Below are 16,128 nucleotides of genomic sequence, written 5' to 3'. Positions count from 1 at the left end.
AAGTATTTTTAAAGAGATTGAGATTATTACTGATTAAATCCTACTATTTCTACGGCAAATTCAATCATTTACATTCGAAAATGGTAAGTTTTGCATTGTTATAAAAATTTAGTTTTCTCCGTGTTCACAGTCGGCAAATAGCTTTCTGGTTGAATGGACAACTCATCCCTTCCGCTCAACTCAACAACCTCGGTAACTCCCACTATTGACCCATTTCTGTAAATGCGGGATATATTTGGTACTTCCCCAGTTGTATTATCTTGAAGGGTGTTATTATTCGCGTATTTGCTTTAGAAAGGTTCATATGTATCTACGTAGTTGTATTTGTAGTTGTAATAACCAAGTAAACAAAAAAGTAACGATATTGACCCGATGGTTATAAAAAGATTAAGAGAAAAAGGCATTATGCAAAAAATAAAGTATGTCTGGAAGTAAACAGAAAAGTAACTGATATTTGATTATTATTTGCTGTAAATTTTTGTTTGTATTGTTGTTTTGTATTTAATGCGAATAAATCGATAATACCAACAATCTAAACCGGATTAATGTAAATTTCCTAAAAGAAAATAGGAAAATAGGGATGGTCGATCACAGTCGACTAGAAGCAAGCCCAATTCTTTCCAAAGAGCAAGATGAAAAATCTGAAATTTTGCGGACCTTCTATCGAATTAAGTAACTAAAATTTATATTTACTAGGAAAAAACAAATCAGTAATTCAAATTATCAACTGCATTAACTCGCATGCAAAACAAAATATACTATGTCAACAATTAATTTGAATGATTTTCAATTATGACCGATCATCTACAAAAATATCCAATTGCTATTATAACATGTGAAAAAATACATCGCAGAAATTAAAAAGATAATTGAGTACCTACTAAGATATTACAGTTTATGATTTTCAAAAAATTAAAGATATTATGCGGTAGGTTTCTTCCTTTTGCCTCCAAAAAAGGATTTGAGTGTCAAATATAGATATTAGCGAAAAAATGTCAGACATGCTTCACACGGAAAACAAGACATTTGAAAATGAAATTGTAACTTTATAAAACTGAAAATACATACTAAATGAATCGGCTTTTTCATATTTAAAGTTAACGAATACTACACGTCTTTTTCTATTTATACTAATTGAAGTTTCATTATTTTTATCTGGAAGTACACCACGTCTAAATGTGCTAAGTAGTAGATGGAGACAAATTTTTCAGAGGAAATGTCGTATAATACTGAAATTGGTCACCTCGGCACTAGAGGTTTCTGATGCTATATGTGCCTTATTTATTGATTTTACTCAAAGCATCCTGTTTTTTTTTTTTAATTTTCTGACTACATATAGATAAGGCAAAATGTTTACCGAACATAGGAATTACATGAATTTGGTGAATGTTTGGAATATGCTTTTTCAGTCTTATTGCTGTCTTCGTTTTATTGACGTTTGGGTCTATTTTAGTTTAAATGCTACACTATTAATGATACAGAAACCTCATTATTTGAAAGATGAAGGAGTAAAGAGAAAAAACCACCTACAATTAACTGCAAGATTCAGATTGGGAAGTGAAAATAGAGCGTCAAGGTATTGGGAAGAAGAAGAAAAGAAATTATGCAGATTATGTAAAAAGGAGCCAGAGACGCTTGAACATATTTTTGAGCGATGTGGGGAAACGGGAAGTTCTGCAAAAAGCTGGAAAGCTCAACTGGAAGGAGTGAACAACATGAAAAGGATGAGAGAAATCTTATGGAAGAGAAAAATAGCAGGAGAAGAAAAATAATAAAAATTGTACTTGGTATATATAAAACATATTTTTGCACCTTGTATATATAAAACATAATGTTTTTAATAAAGCTAACTACTACTACTACTACTACTACTACTACAGTAAAGGTCCTGAATGAGAGCCTTGCGGAACACCAGATGTTACTGATGTTTCAATTTTGATAAAGAGATACTTAGTTTGTATAAAGAGTAACAGGCAGTTATATAGATGGGGCTGCAACGTAGAGAAGTAAATATTAGGGAGTCAGAAAGGGATGCACTCTGTCACCGCTACTTTTTAATCATTCAAGACAGTACAACAAAATATTAGTATGCTTAGATTTGCAGATGATAAAGCAGTATTAGCATCTAGCAAGGATGAGTTAGAGATAGTTTTAAATATAATGAAAGTGGTATTGACAAAACAGTACTGCATGAAAATAAATAAAAGTAAAACTAAAATACTGGTTTGCAAGGGAAGAAAAAGTAGGGGATGAAAAATTAGAATAAGTGGCCGACTTTAGGTATCAAGGAAGTCCCTTATCTGACTTCCTTGATACCTAACAGAAGGAGTAGTAGGGATATAAAGCAGAGGATAGCGCAGGGTCGAGTCGCTTTTAATAAAAAGAAATCACTTCTGCGGTCGCGAACGGATAATTTAGAAATTCGAAAATGGTTGTTAACGGTGTATGTTTGGAACAGGGCGCTGTACAGAGAATTCTACAGAAATCAATAAGAAACAGGCGAGATAGGTCAGTGGGAAACCTTCTCAGGCATAAAGGTCTAGTCAGAGACATATTAGAGGCAGAAACGGGAGTTAGGAGGGTTAGAGGTAGTCCTAGATTAGATTATTGTTCGCAAATAGTTAAGGATATGGGTTGTTCTAGTTTTAGGGAAATGCGAAGATTAGCTCAAGATATGAAAGAGTGGAGGTGCGTGTCCAATCAGTGTTAGGACTGACCACCTTATAATTATGATGAAAGATATACATCAGGAAGAAACAACTACAAAGAAAACGAAATTATAATAAATCAAAACAAGTTGAAATAAGGTTTAGAGCTTTTAAGTGAGAGGTAAAAATAAATATGCTGAAAATTAAATTCTGAATTCCAATAGCAAAATATGCGAATGCATGCTTATGGCTTAATTTCATAGTTGTTCTATTAATAACCAGAAATGAAATTAAAATTTGAATAACTTACGAATTAATTTCTATTATTCATCTTACAAGCAGGTACATTGTATTCTAATACACGTTTGAAAATAATGATCTATTTTTAAACGTCAAATAAGTAAACGATGCATAGCAGTGGTACGATAGTATTTTTAAATTTGATTTCACCAACAGAAGCAGTTAACTCGGGAAATTACGCATAGTACTTTTATAATTCGAAACATGCTTACGATACGCAAGTCTGTAAATGTTATCAATTAGGTGTTGAATTTTCTGATCACGACATTTACAGGAAACTCTAACTGCCTGTTGCAGAATGCAACTAATCTTAGCTATGGGTTAAAATTAACAAAAATTAATGAAACACATTACACTTAAGCACACATATGTTAATCAACAAACAACTGTGAATCTGTTTCATAAATAAAAGTGTTTTATCATTTTACAATTTTAACCTTTATCAACATAGAACCTACTATAAAAGAAAATAGTATTAAAACCAAATATCTAGCATCCAATTTTGATTAAAAATAAGCAAGTACTACCTTACTTTAGTTTACAGTCTTTGGTTTTGCATTTTTTATCATCTTAAATGAAACAAACCTATTGAAATTTCAATTAAGTATTTAAACTTATAAGTTCAACTGTAGTATGAGTTCAATTTCTCTCTCTCTATATAGATATATACTCTCTACTTCTCTGAGGGGCTGGTATATAGAAAACTTTCACGGAGGGAGTCAATTTAAATTCAAGAGGAGTTAATTTCATAATTTTGATCAATGGCAGATGCAAATCTGCTGCATATTTTTAGTATCAATAAAATACAGGCTAATGAAATCAAATATTGAAAAGGAAAAGAAGAAGCGACGTATTTTGCGTAAACGAATCCAAATCTGGCCACAAAATTACCTTAGCACGTCAAAATTTTTACAAATCCCAATCCCAAAATTCAAAAAATGAATTTTGACAAAACAACCTTAAAAGTATTAACCATTTTTAAGGTATCTTTTGTCTCTAAATTCGAATTTAACCTCACAATTGCCCTGGCAAATCAAGATCTTGTGATATTTTAACTTCAAAATCCAAATATTGCCAGTTTGGCTTGCTTAAATTTGAAATTTTAGTGCCACATTTGAAAAATATAAACAATTATTATCCTCTTTATGTTCCGGTACCCAAACAAACTAAATTAGTTTTATTCGAATTTTAAAGTTGTATCAAAATCTTAAAGGTGTATGTTTGGAGCACGGCGCTGTACGAGTGCGAAACATGGACAGACGGCGGAAGAGAAAAGGTTAGAAGCGTTCGAAATGTGGTGTTACAGGAAAATGATGAGGATACCGTGGATAGAGAAGGTTAGAAATGAATAGGTATTAGAAAGAGTAAAATAACAGAGGACTCTACAGAAGTCAATAAGAAATAGGCGAGATAGGTTAGTAGGTAACTTCTCAGACATGAAGGTCTAGTCAGACACATATTAGAGACAGAAACGGGAGTTAGGAGGGTTAGAGGTAGACCTAGATTAGATTATTGTTCGCAAATAGTTAAGGATATGGGTTGTTCTAGTTTAAGGGAAATGCGAAAAGATTAGCTCACGATACGAAGGAGTGGAGGTGCGTGTCCAACCAGTCTTAGGACTGACGACCTTATGATGATGATGATCAAAATCTTATGTTTTAATTGTCCTGTAATAAATTTTTCTGTTACTTTCCCAAGATGTTTTTGCAAATTCAAGAAATAACGCTTCTTAGGTAACTGTTTCCATGCGTAATAAAGAAATGGTATCTACTCTTCTGTCGCATTGACATAGAAACTGTTGATAACTATCTAAATGAACAGCAACAGCAATGTCGCTTCGACTAGTGCAACTTCATGTTAAACAAATTTGCCAATGGTATATTTAAGGTTGTAAATTCGATTGTGACTGGATGTATCATTACCACATACATACTAAAACAGAAAGCAAGATATGGGAATTTGATAATGAGAAACAACCAGATAAACCTCAAAAGTTGAAATCTATTGGCAAAAGAATGATAGCTGTTTCCTTTAATAAGCATAGTATTGTGAATTCTGTTATGCTTATTGGACAGAAGCCGGTGAGCTGTTTGAGAAATTGTCGAATCGCAACCCAAATTCGAGACCTAGTTCCTGGTTGTTGCATGACGACAACGCACCTGCTCATAGACCTGATGCTATCGCTGACTATTTGACTGCGGCAGGCATTAAGCTGTTAATGCCTCTTCCCAATAGTCCTGACCTTGATCCCTGTGACTTATTTCCCTACGTCAAAACTCGCATAAAGGCTCGCATGTTCTTAACGAACGAACAGCTGATAGGCGTTGATTGAAGAAGAACTACAGATAATGGATGATTGGTTTAAGCGTATGATGAAATTTGTTAATAGTCAAGAAAATTATATTAAAAAAATGTACCTAATTGATAAGATTACACGACACCCTTTGTATGTTTAATAGGCCAAAAGTTTGTGAAGCGCTACTAAATTATAGGCAGATCTCCTTAAATCAAAAACGAAATGAAGCTTTCTTTCTCTATTTCTGTAGTGAAATCACTTCACCGCTGAAATCTAGTGATGCTATTATTTAATCTTGTGATTATCATCACGTTCTTTAAACAAGAATACTAACTTTTTACTAAATCTATTATGTGATATGTAAAATTTAAGTAAAACAACTTACAAATACATCCCACCGTAAAATGTATTAACGTAATGCATCTGTATACCAGACACCTAAAACGAATTGTAAAGTAATAGAAATGGCAGCAATGTCATGAGAATTCGCTCGCTGTTTTATGTTATACTCGCCAAGTTTTATAGGTATTAGTGAAAATTTTCAATATAAACATATATTGGCTAGCAAATATAGAGGTCACGTAAGAAATTAGAAATATTTGGAGGAGCAACAATAATGAGAACACCAATGTACTAGTAGGCGTTGAAACATTTCTTTTCACAGCATTGTAATCTGTCACTCGTCAGATTTGTCTGTAATTATGGTTTTATGAAACAACGTCATACCAGTTTAAATAGTAGTAAACTAAGGTAAGTAAAAAGCAACACAGTAACAACATACAAATCATCGCACCTAATTCCAATGGACACATGTGTCTTTGGGAAAGATTTAAAAATATTATTTATAAATTGCCAAAAAACTCTAGACAAGAATTAGAAATGCAAGGTTTTGTATCTGGGATTCCCATTAAGTCAATTAATTCGTCAAAAAATATTAAACGAGATGCCTCTCATACATACAGAATGTTGTTCAACAGTTTGAACACATCCTATAGGAGAATTTCTTGTTATTGGTTTGCTGTATGTTGTTACTGTGTTGTTTTTTACTTTACGTAAGTTCATTACAGTTTAAACTGGTATGACGTTGAGGAATTGTTGTACTAATTATACATTTGAAATAATACCAACCATCCTGCTTTTGTTGTAGTAAGAAATTCTTGTTTGTGATGTGTGTCCAAAGCCTACTTGCCGAAATTTGAATTCTACGTAAGACAGTAGTTTAGAGATGTTTTCATGGAAATTCAGAATTTTCGTTAGGAGAAAAGTTATACAGGTTTTTCGAAAATGCCTACTTTCCAAAGACATCCCGTATATCAAACACGGTAGTAGATAACGAAATAAGGTTTGCACCGATAAACTTTTCAAAAAAATTCAACCTCAGGAACCGATTTCAATTTCCGTTCATCTCCTCTATAAAGTAGAATTTTCTTTTAAACGTGTTCATACTGTACATATCAGTGAATGGACCGTTAGAATTTTTCCTGTCCTGGATGACTACAGGTCCTCCATTGCAACGCCAGCTCGAATGGTAAGATATGCTTTTGCCCAAAATCATATGGTCTGGAATGGTGGATTGGAGAAGGGTGGGTACTCCTCTCAGATAAGTTGCCTTATTGTCTCACTGGATCAGACAGATGTCTGCGAGTAGGAAGAAGATCCGAAAAAGGATATGCTCCAATTAAGATAAATACAAGGTCTGTTCAGAAAGGACCGCGAATTTTGTGTTTTTTCAAAAATTATTTATTATTCATATATATATATATATCCATTCCAAGAAGCAGTTCAAAAAATAATTTCTTGTGATCTTGTTCAGCTCCTCCTTCGATACCGTCTTTATCCTCAATCGTAACGTAGCGTCATCTTTTTATGGGACTTTTCAGTTTCGGGAACAAGAAAAAGTCACAGGGGGTCATATCCACGAAATACGGTGGCTGCGACATTATTAGTGTATTGTTTTTAGCCAAAAATTCGCGCAAAGGCAACGATGTGAGAGCAGGGGCGTTATCATGGTGCAAAAGCCAATTTTTGTTCTTCCACAAATCCGGGCTTTTCTGGGGGATTGCATCACGCAAATTGCGCATACCTTGCAGGTGATATTCCTTATTGACTGTTCTACTCTGTGTCAGGAACTCGTGATGCACCACGCCCCTGCAATCGAAGAAAATTGTAAGCAAAACCTTCACATTCGACCTAACCTGGCGCGCTTTTTTCGGTCTTGGCTCGTGTGGCAGCTTTCATTGGGATGATTGAGTTGTGGTTTCCAGGTACGACCATAAACTCATGATTCGTCATTAGTTATGACCCTCTGGAGCAAATTTAGATCGTCGCGGACAGTGTCCAACAGCTCCTTAGCAATATTAATGCGATGCTGTTTTTAGTCGAAATTGAGCAATTTGCAATGCCCAAATGGATAAAAATAAAAAAAGGTAGCTTCGCCATATGCCACAGTCAACATTCGGAAAGCGTTTGTGAACTTTATTTTATTTTTCATACAAAATCTGATAAAAAATCGAAGACGAGCCAAAACACATGTAAGCAAAGCAACTGTTAAAAATAAACTGAATATTCACTATGGCCGAACTTGTCGATATAAGTGAGAAACATAGGTACCAACATAATGCCACAAAAAAATTGAAAATCGAATATATGTAACCCGCGGAAATAACTTCCATATGGCGGTGAGTCGGTTATGATTTGAACCGAGCGGCATGGCCTAGAGGTCTAGACCATTGCTTAGCATTCGGGAGGACGCCGGTTCGATTCCGGGTCCGTCTGCCTTGGTCCAAGTTTTTCTGTGGTTTCCTTGGATCACTTAGGCAAATGCTGAGGCAGTAATATTCCACAGATAATCTTTCATTCTCTTCTGTCTTCATTTCATCCGTCTCATCTTTCTCACCCAAACCACCACCCACCCATTCCCACGATTCCTGAAAGCAGGCTGAAGAGAGCCTTCCGCCCTACCTTCCGGCATAGTCCGGAGAGACTGCCCGCCCACCAGCATTACTAGCTGGTGGGAATGAAACAACCAAAAGTTTGTTTTTTTGTGATTTGAGCGGGAATCACCCAAGCAAGTACCAAGTTAATCATTATACATATAGAGAACGGTATTGACAGTCCTTAGGTACATTACGGAGATTTTGTTATGTTTTTTACGATCCTAATGGGCGACCACGACATTTTCATGCAATATAAATATGTTTTCTAATTTATAGGATCATTATAATATTTAAAATTAAATTAGAAAACATATTTATATTGCATGAAGACGTAGTGAAATAATTTACGAATTGTAAATATAAGTGCAAAACAGAAAATTCAGAAACACATGAAATAGAAATAGGTACATGACAGTTATAATAACATCGGCTATAATAACAACTCATGTAACGTCAGTTTTTAATAGCACCGAAAATATAAATAACGTCATATTTTTAATGCTGCAAATCATTGAAATGCTCGTATTATTATTTAAGGAAACTCAATCGGTAAAATGAAAATTGCTCTCGTTGGCATTTGCAATTAGGGTATGGACTACATGGTGAAGAATGTGTTTTCGAATTTGTGCACTTTGTCTTGTATCGTGTAACGAGCCGTAAATAATAGTAATAATGTAATAATAAATAATGTATAAACTAAATAGTATTTTATGTAAAGATAAAAATATATATTAGTTAAAATACTGACAGCCCGGTACGTTCAAATGCAACTTGAAACCCCAGCAGTTTACGTTAGGTTGGGTTCGGTTCAACTAACTCTAGTCCAGACATTATGGGCGGGTGAGTGGAAAAAATTATTCGGATTAAATTTTTTATGCAGTTTTGTTTGTAAGATTCTCCTGAATACAACGATATAAGCTGTCAGTCGGTTAATTCACGATTACTTAAATAAATGCCAAAAAACAATTTTTATTAGCCGGAACATTTTTTTTTTCTTTGGTATAATCTCGATAAAAAAGGACTGATGTTTTCTTTTTGTATAGTTAGTATTTTAAGAGTTGGGAATTTTTGAAAATCTGAATATACATTGAAATACTTGCATTTAAAATGTAAATACAAAATAAAACATACCTATTTTTTTCTTGCATTTAAATACTTTCTTGAGAAAAGCATTTTGTATTTTATTTAAAATACTTTTCCAAACGAATTTTTATTTGTAAATTGCTGTTAATACCACCGACCAAACATTATACAATATAAAATGATGAATGAAAGTTGCTCACATGGGCTATTGAAGGTAGAAGCTTAAAAAGGGGACAAACCTTTAATTCTTTAATTAAAGGGAGCCCAAAAAATTCTAAACTTCTTGGAAATGGATAATCTAAAATATTGGATCGATATTGTTTTCCGAGTTCAATGTCATGGTTAATGGAATTTTGAAGTTCCAAATTGATATCAGCACCTTCCAAATCACCACTTATCGTACTTTTAGCAAGGAACTACGAAATTATATAAATTACGACAGAACAGCCCGTAAACCAATATCGAATTGACATACAACTGTGTAAAACTGAAAACTACAAGATATTGTGGTGCGCTAATAAATGCTTATAATCCAAAATTCACTTATTAGATGAACCCAACGGTAAAGAAACTATGAATTCCATTTCTTTCTCTTATTACAATGTGTAAAACATCGGAAACAAGATGGGGTTGTAAATGTTTTTATATAAATTTATTGATCTTTATTTTACATCAATAAAATTTTGTGCAACCCTTTATTGACTCTGATCTTTGACGCTAAACAAACTATTTTGTAATCAGTGTCTTTTTTCCAATTAAAACGAAGCTCCGACAGAACACAGCCCAACTTTTACCTGCTGTCTGCGACGCGCTGATGAGATCCAAAAAGATCGAAATCGCGATCCGCGTCTGGCAGTTTCCACAGAATACAGACCACATGGAATTATTTTATTCGATTATAGTAACGTGGCTATCACCTTAAGGTTAGCTACGCCGGGATTCGTTTCAGCAAGTAAATATCCATATATTTAAATGGACCTTGTTGAAGCACACGTAATCCTAAAATGTAGCATCGTACTACAGATGGCGTTTACCGCGCCATTTGTGATATTTTCTCAACGCTAGTTATTAGTGGTTATACGCTATATGTACGGAGTATTTTTTGTAGATTGACATTGTTTAATTTTATATGGTTTCTAAACTGTGCTTGTTAGTATTGCATAATTTCAGAAAACAAAATACAAAATAAAAAACGGATAAATGATTTATCTGTTTTCTATCCGACTAAAGGCTAATGCGAATGACACGGCAACATGCCAAACAGATCAGGGTANAAGTTAAAAAATAATATTGCTGATAACTTTCAAAAAATTATTAAAAATAAAAACAATTGTTACGTAGTATAAATAGGTACCATAAAAAAAATGAAAAATATTAATTTATTTTTACGGATTTTCTGTTTTTTTTTTCGGCTGAACAACAACCTTCAAGATTATTTTATTATTCCTATGGATGTTATTCGAATAATTTTTCATTTGCTTTTATATGATCTGAGAAAGTGGTCTTTAGGGTGGTTTTGTTTTAGAACCCCTGCAGGTCGACTATTATTTTTTCACAATGGCTACTAAGTTTACACGTTAAAATGATCTTTTTTGCTAGTTTTCCTAATAACGATTTAAAATCTCCCTTTGTTAGACTAACACATATAAATTACATTGGTAAATAAAATAATATTCGAAACAGTTTTTTAATAAAATTTGCACGTGATTTATACTATAGTCTAGCATTCATGTTTTTTATGATTATTATCATCAATTTCTTGAAAATCGCTGATAGTTTCAAAAATATACTAAAACTCATAAGATACTATTACTTACCAAATCCAAAACTAACCCTTATTACATCTTGTTCTTCGTCAAATTCCCTGTTAAATCTCACGGCAAAATAAAATTCTTCTCCTCTTCTAAGTACCGGTGTTGGAATTTCTATATTCTTTACCAATTCGTATTCTTCGGTGCGATTGTTTTTAGAATTATCAATAGGATAGAACTCTACCAGATCTACATTTAAGGGTTCCATCACTTTTTCCTGTTAATCGTATCGATGCACTTATATCGAGCAGCGGCTATGACTTTTTCGAAATTTCTGCATCAACTAACGAAAAGCGAGAGCATTTATTATTATCCGTTAGTAATACCACGCCAACCAAGCGCACACAACTGTTGGCACATGGTCTTCATTTTTTAAAAACAACAATTAATTCTAGGAAATGCGAAATGTAGCAAATTGATTGATATACTCCGCATGAGAGTTTTGATATTTAAATGCGTTAAAGTGAGTCATTTACGACAACTTTTTAAAAAAACGAGACATTTTGATCTTATCCATTAAATATGGTTACATGTATTATTTGTTTTGTTATTGCAATCAACATAGTGATGTAAGTCATCAAATGAAAATTAAAATTTGTATGCAACAATTTATTTTTTAGAAATATTGGGTGAATAACCTTACGTTTATGTGTATGCAAGTAACAGCAAAGTTAGATCTTTAGTTTAAAATAGAAACGAATTTGGTTAATAAGTTACGTTAGGTTAAAGAGTGTATATTTTACCGGAAATGTATGAAATCTAGGAATTGTATACAATTCCTAGGAAAAGTATACAATTCAAAGATTATTTAGGAAATCTATAAAATACTGTTTCAAAGATATTTCCTAGGAATTGTATTATATTCCGGTATTGTACTAGTAAATTTATAAAACTAATGTTTTCTGTGAATAAAATACGTTAGTAAACCAAGAATCATATCCAATCTCCTGATTGGATGACGCAATACCCTCCCCTCGTTCCGCTATCCCCGCGTACCTATTGACATCTTAAGTGTAATACGTTTTCGATTGCTATTTACGAAATGTATAGATTTCCTAGGAAATGTGTCTAATATAATTTATTTCACACGTTTCCGGGCGATTTTAGGAATTATATACATTTCCTAGGAATTATATACAATTACAATGACGGATTACACACATTTCCGTTAACATATACATATTTATATGTTAAATTACAGTAACAACGTTGTAGGTATGTAGTTGGTATTCCTATTTTATAAAGATATACAGGGTGATTTTCGTCTTCCCGACAGTCAGGGAGTGTGCTTTAGAAGCCATTTTAAACAAAGTTCATATTATAATGGGTCCGATTCTCAAAAATAAACGAGTTATGACAAATTATAAATTTTACGTTCATGATGTTTTCGAGCTCAATTTACCAGAGATGGTATAAATAATTCGCACAATTCGTACTTTTGCTTTGATATAAATCCAAATGGTACCGTTGAAAGCAACCTTCAGCACCGTATTATTGTCAGTGGGTGGTGCCGAATAATCAACAACCATTTGATTGGACCATTTATTTATGACAATCGCGTTTATTTTGAAGTCTACCTACATTTCTTAGAGGAAGAACTGCCGCATCTTATGGAAGACGTACGCTTCCAACAGAATTGTGCACTTCCACATTCTTCCCGATTAGTACAAAAAAACTATCCATCTTAATGATCACCACTACTCTGGGCACGACGATGCAAAAGTGCGCAACTAAATGCATAGAGGCTACATCTTAAAAATTGAAAGTTATGAATTTTGAAAAAAAAAAACATATTTTTATTTTCATTAAAACTGCGGCAGTAACTACTGCTGTACAGTCTAAGCACTTTACTGACTACTCTACATAATGTATATGTATATATATTTATATAATAAGTTGTATGTGATTATAAAAATAGTGCTGTATAGAACATGCTGTGATTAGACCATACAATAGCAGATATTGAAATTTTGGAAAATTGGTTTTTGAAGTACTGAATGTATAATGTATAACTACATATGTATATGATAAACACCTAAGTGAGGCTGTAATGGCGTGGATGGTGTAGCAGGCACACTTGCAGCTTTCCTACTTATACTAGATGTGCGCTGAACTTTAGGTTCCTTACGTTCCAATGGATTAGCGTCCTCTAAAATTTCTCGTTCAGTTCTACCAGTGTATTTGAACTTCGTCCCCCACGAAAAAAAGCCGCCACCTATTACAACTGGTGGAGCATCTGAACTGCATGGCAGCCTAAGAATTATATTATGTAACAAAAATATACAAGATGTTACCACTACTTACGTGAAAAACAGCATTTGCTCTATTGCACATCTCCAAACATATTTACAAGATGCCCCAGTGGCACATTTGAAACCGATTGTATGTTTTTTCTAAAAGATAATTCAATTAGTTAACTTTTCATTGGTACTATTAACAATTTACTTCATTATAATTAAGGTGAATTATGAACATTTTTCCTTCATAATTAATTTTTTGAATGTCAGGCCAACGAAAGTGATGGGTCTTTCTACTTCCTTGAAATGTTAAAATACCACTGTAATTAATACCCAAGTACAGTTGAGTACCTTTGTGATCCTAAAACACCTTTAATATAATAATTTTCAAATATGTATACACATTTCTTCTTAATACCTTTGCTGGATGTGGATCAACACCATATGTATCTAACTGTGACGCAATTTTGAGAAATTTATTTTCAACTTGAGAGGGACTTTGTCCTTTTAAATCTCTTTTATGGATTTCCATTATTTTTTCTTCATTTTGTTCAGTTTGCTTTAACAAAATTCGAAAACTTGAGACATAGTTACCTACATGAACTTCAGGATCATAGTCGCCTAACTCACCTGTAATTAACTCATTAAATTAAACGTGACTATTTAATAATTAATGTAAAAAACAAACCTTGAATTATTAAAGCAGCTAGCATAATCGATTCATTAGGAGAACATAATCTACCATGTAACAAATCACGTTTTAGCTGCATGAAGATTTGATAACGTGTTATTTCTTCTTTTAATTTGAATGGATCAGGGGGGTAAAATTTGACTCTAAAGCTAAACAAAACTTCCTGCATGTCCTTAACTTGTTTAGTAATCGATTTACCCAAGTCCAGCCAATGCTATAAATGTATGCATTTGTTACACTTATTTTTTATGTTACTAATATTACTGACTCTTTGCTGTGNCAACTACTTTGAATTTATCCTAAACTATAGACCTAATAAAATAAAATATTCAGAAAAACTACTTAAGAAATATCTACAGTGATATACAAAATAACACAACACCAAACACTAACCAAAATAGAAAGTTGTTTATTTTCTAAGACTATGCTTTGTATGAAACTCACTTAGTATGAAATATTTGTCATTTCCCTTCGATGTCATTATAAGCGAATTCTACTGTACCATGCTAGACGCCGGTTAGTTACTTTATTATTAAAGAAAGGCTTCACCTTTTTTAATTGGAATACCTTTTTTGAAGGGCATACCTATTCTACATATCGTTTCATTTTTCAATTACCTTTTTTTTTTACCACTCACCTCATATCAGGTTGTTGGGGTTCATGTTGAGTGATTCAAGATTGATAGCTTATGGTGATTTTTATGAAAAGCCCGAGGTTCATTCAACACCCTTCACCTTCTTTAATACATTATCTGTGATCATTTTGTTACGTAAACACCTAGCAAATTACTTAACACATACATTTTTTTTTTAATAACACTACAGACCGAGTCAAAACTCCGGTGTACAGTATTTATCTATTCCTTATACCAACTTAATTTTGCCACTTAATAAAACATTCGACCTTTTTTTAATTGTTACAAGTAACTTATAATCTTTATTTATATGTTATGAACAATNATATACATGTACTTTAAATCATACAGTCTAATCATACAAATAAAATAATTTAAGAAATTAATGTATTACCTTTACTTAATTATCAGTTATCCCATAAACGCAAAACGCTATTGGAATTAAATTAAAAGCAACCACTACACTGCCGGAGTGTTATAGTACAATAACTCTAACAAATACGCACATAGTACAAAGTACAACAACATATCACATACTCAAAATGCGTGAAGGAAATAAGAGTTAACTGCTGAAAAAACTAACATTTAATCCGCGATCTCTTTGTGTGATTCATAAAACAACTGCTACATATTCATTTCTTCACGCGCTTTTTATGTTAGGTACCTGTAGGCGGTCATACCATTCAATTGTTATGAGCAACCAAACCGCAAAGAAATGTAATACAATCCAGGATGTAACCACTTATGACTTTGGTGATCCTTCTGTTAATTTAAGAATCAATTGAGATACCTGCTTTTAATTTATTTTTAACTCTCAAAAAAAAAAAAAACGAAAACCATTCGCATTGATCATGACGCACAGGAGACTATTATGACATCATCACTTCCATAAACTTTGTTTCATCACGACCTTTTTTTTTTTTGAAGAGTGGACACGTAATATTGAAACAAAATTGACGTACAGTAGTAAAATAGTAATTCTGAACTACTCATTCGAACAAAGTATGTCCGCAGTACTTGTGTATGCTGTATACCACTTTAACATTTCTATTTCCAATGTGTAGGACTAAATGTAATGCTAAACTTTATTATTTATTTTCAATGCTTTTAATACCTTTTTTAAAACTGCTCGGCGTAGATGAGTAATAAATAATTAAACACCCACTGCAGTAAAATTAATTTTAAGCATGCTTACGTTTACAGTGGAATTCGTTTATTATGACTCCGCCTATATTGACCAACCGCTTAATATGAAGTCATTGCAGTGTTAAGTTTGGTTTTCATATTAAATTCTCTATAGAAAAGTTTGGATATGAAGATTCCATTTAAAATGACATATCGTTTATTATGACTGATTCTCAAGAAATCATATCCGGCTATAGTGACCCAAATGATTAATAATAACATTTTCGCTCATTTTTCTGACCCTTCTTATGTATATTGATATTACAATTCGTCGTTCTTTTTCTTTTTCTGTTAATAAATATATACA

General features: G+C 32.9%; 2 protein-coding genes across 4 annotated transcripts in view; both read right to left on the bottom strand.

The window, feature by feature from the left end:
• LOC108735097 (hemocyte protein-glutamine gamma-glutamyltransferase-like) overlaps window positions 1-16,128 on the bottom strand; it is a 35,281-nt gene that overhangs the window by 11,349 nt on the left and 7,804 nt on the right. The window contains exons 1-2 of one of the 2 annotated variants that reach the window (XM_025976131.1): window positions 15,031-15,243; window positions 11,081-11,357 (exon numbers count right to left, since the gene is read on the bottom strand). In XM_025976131.1, the coding sequence (XP_025831916.1) occupies window positions 11,081-11,282 (202 nt within the window). In that variant the 5' untranslated portion in view covers window positions 11,283-11,357; window positions 15,031-15,243. Of the gene's footprint in view, window positions 1-11,080; window positions 11,358-15,030; window positions 15,244-16,128 lie in introns of those variants that run through there. The other variant, XM_025976132.1, reaches the window with a different exon arrangement.
• On the bottom strand, window positions 12,947-14,275 carry LOC112904906 (FERM domain-containing protein 3-like). Of its 2 annotated transcripts, XM_025976133.1 has the most exons (6): window positions 14,271-14,275; window positions 14,000-14,216; window positions 13,730-13,941; window positions 13,520-13,672; window positions 13,379-13,467; window positions 12,947-13,327 (listed from the first exon to the last, which is right to left on the bottom strand). In XM_025976133.1, the coding sequence occupies exons 2-6, from the start codon at window positions 14,169-14,171 to the stop codon at window positions 13,087-13,089; spliced, it is 867 nt and encodes a 288-aa protein (XP_025831918.1). In that variant the 5' UTR covers window positions 14,172-14,216; window positions 14,271-14,275; the 3' UTR covers window positions 12,947-13,086. The 2 variants fall into 2 exon arrangements, with proteins under 2 accessions (XP_025831918.1, XP_025831919.1); XM_025976134.1 differs by lacking the exon at window positions 14,271-14,275 and having other exon boundaries at window positions 14,000-14,261.

This window comes from Agrilus planipennis, unplaced genomic scaffold (genome assembly GCF_000699045.2).
Source record: "Agrilus planipennis isolate EAB-ADULT unplaced genomic scaffold, Apla_2.0 scaffold137, whole genome shotgun sequence".
Lineage (NCBI taxonomy): Eukaryota > Metazoa > Arthropoda > Insecta > Coleoptera > Buprestidae > Agrilus > Agrilus planipennis.
This window is presented reverse-complemented; position numbering and strand designations above follow the sequence as displayed.

What these genes read in the sequence shown, in the direction of transcription:
- LOC112904906 (XM_025976133.1), bottom strand. Translation starts at nt 14,171, where the DNA reads ATGCAGGAAGTTTTGTTTAGCTTTAGAGTCAAATTTTACCCCCCTGAT. An exon ending in AGCTGCTTTAATAATTCAAG is followed by an intron (nt 13,942 to 13,999) that starts GTTTGTTTTTTA and finishes AGTTAATTACAG; the next exon opens with GTGAGTTAGGCGACTATGAT. An exon ending in GAGCAAATGCTGTTTTTCAC is followed by an intron (nt 13,328 to 13,378) that starts GTAAGTAGTGGT and finishes TATAATTCTTAG; the next exon opens with GCTGCCATGCAGTTCAGATG.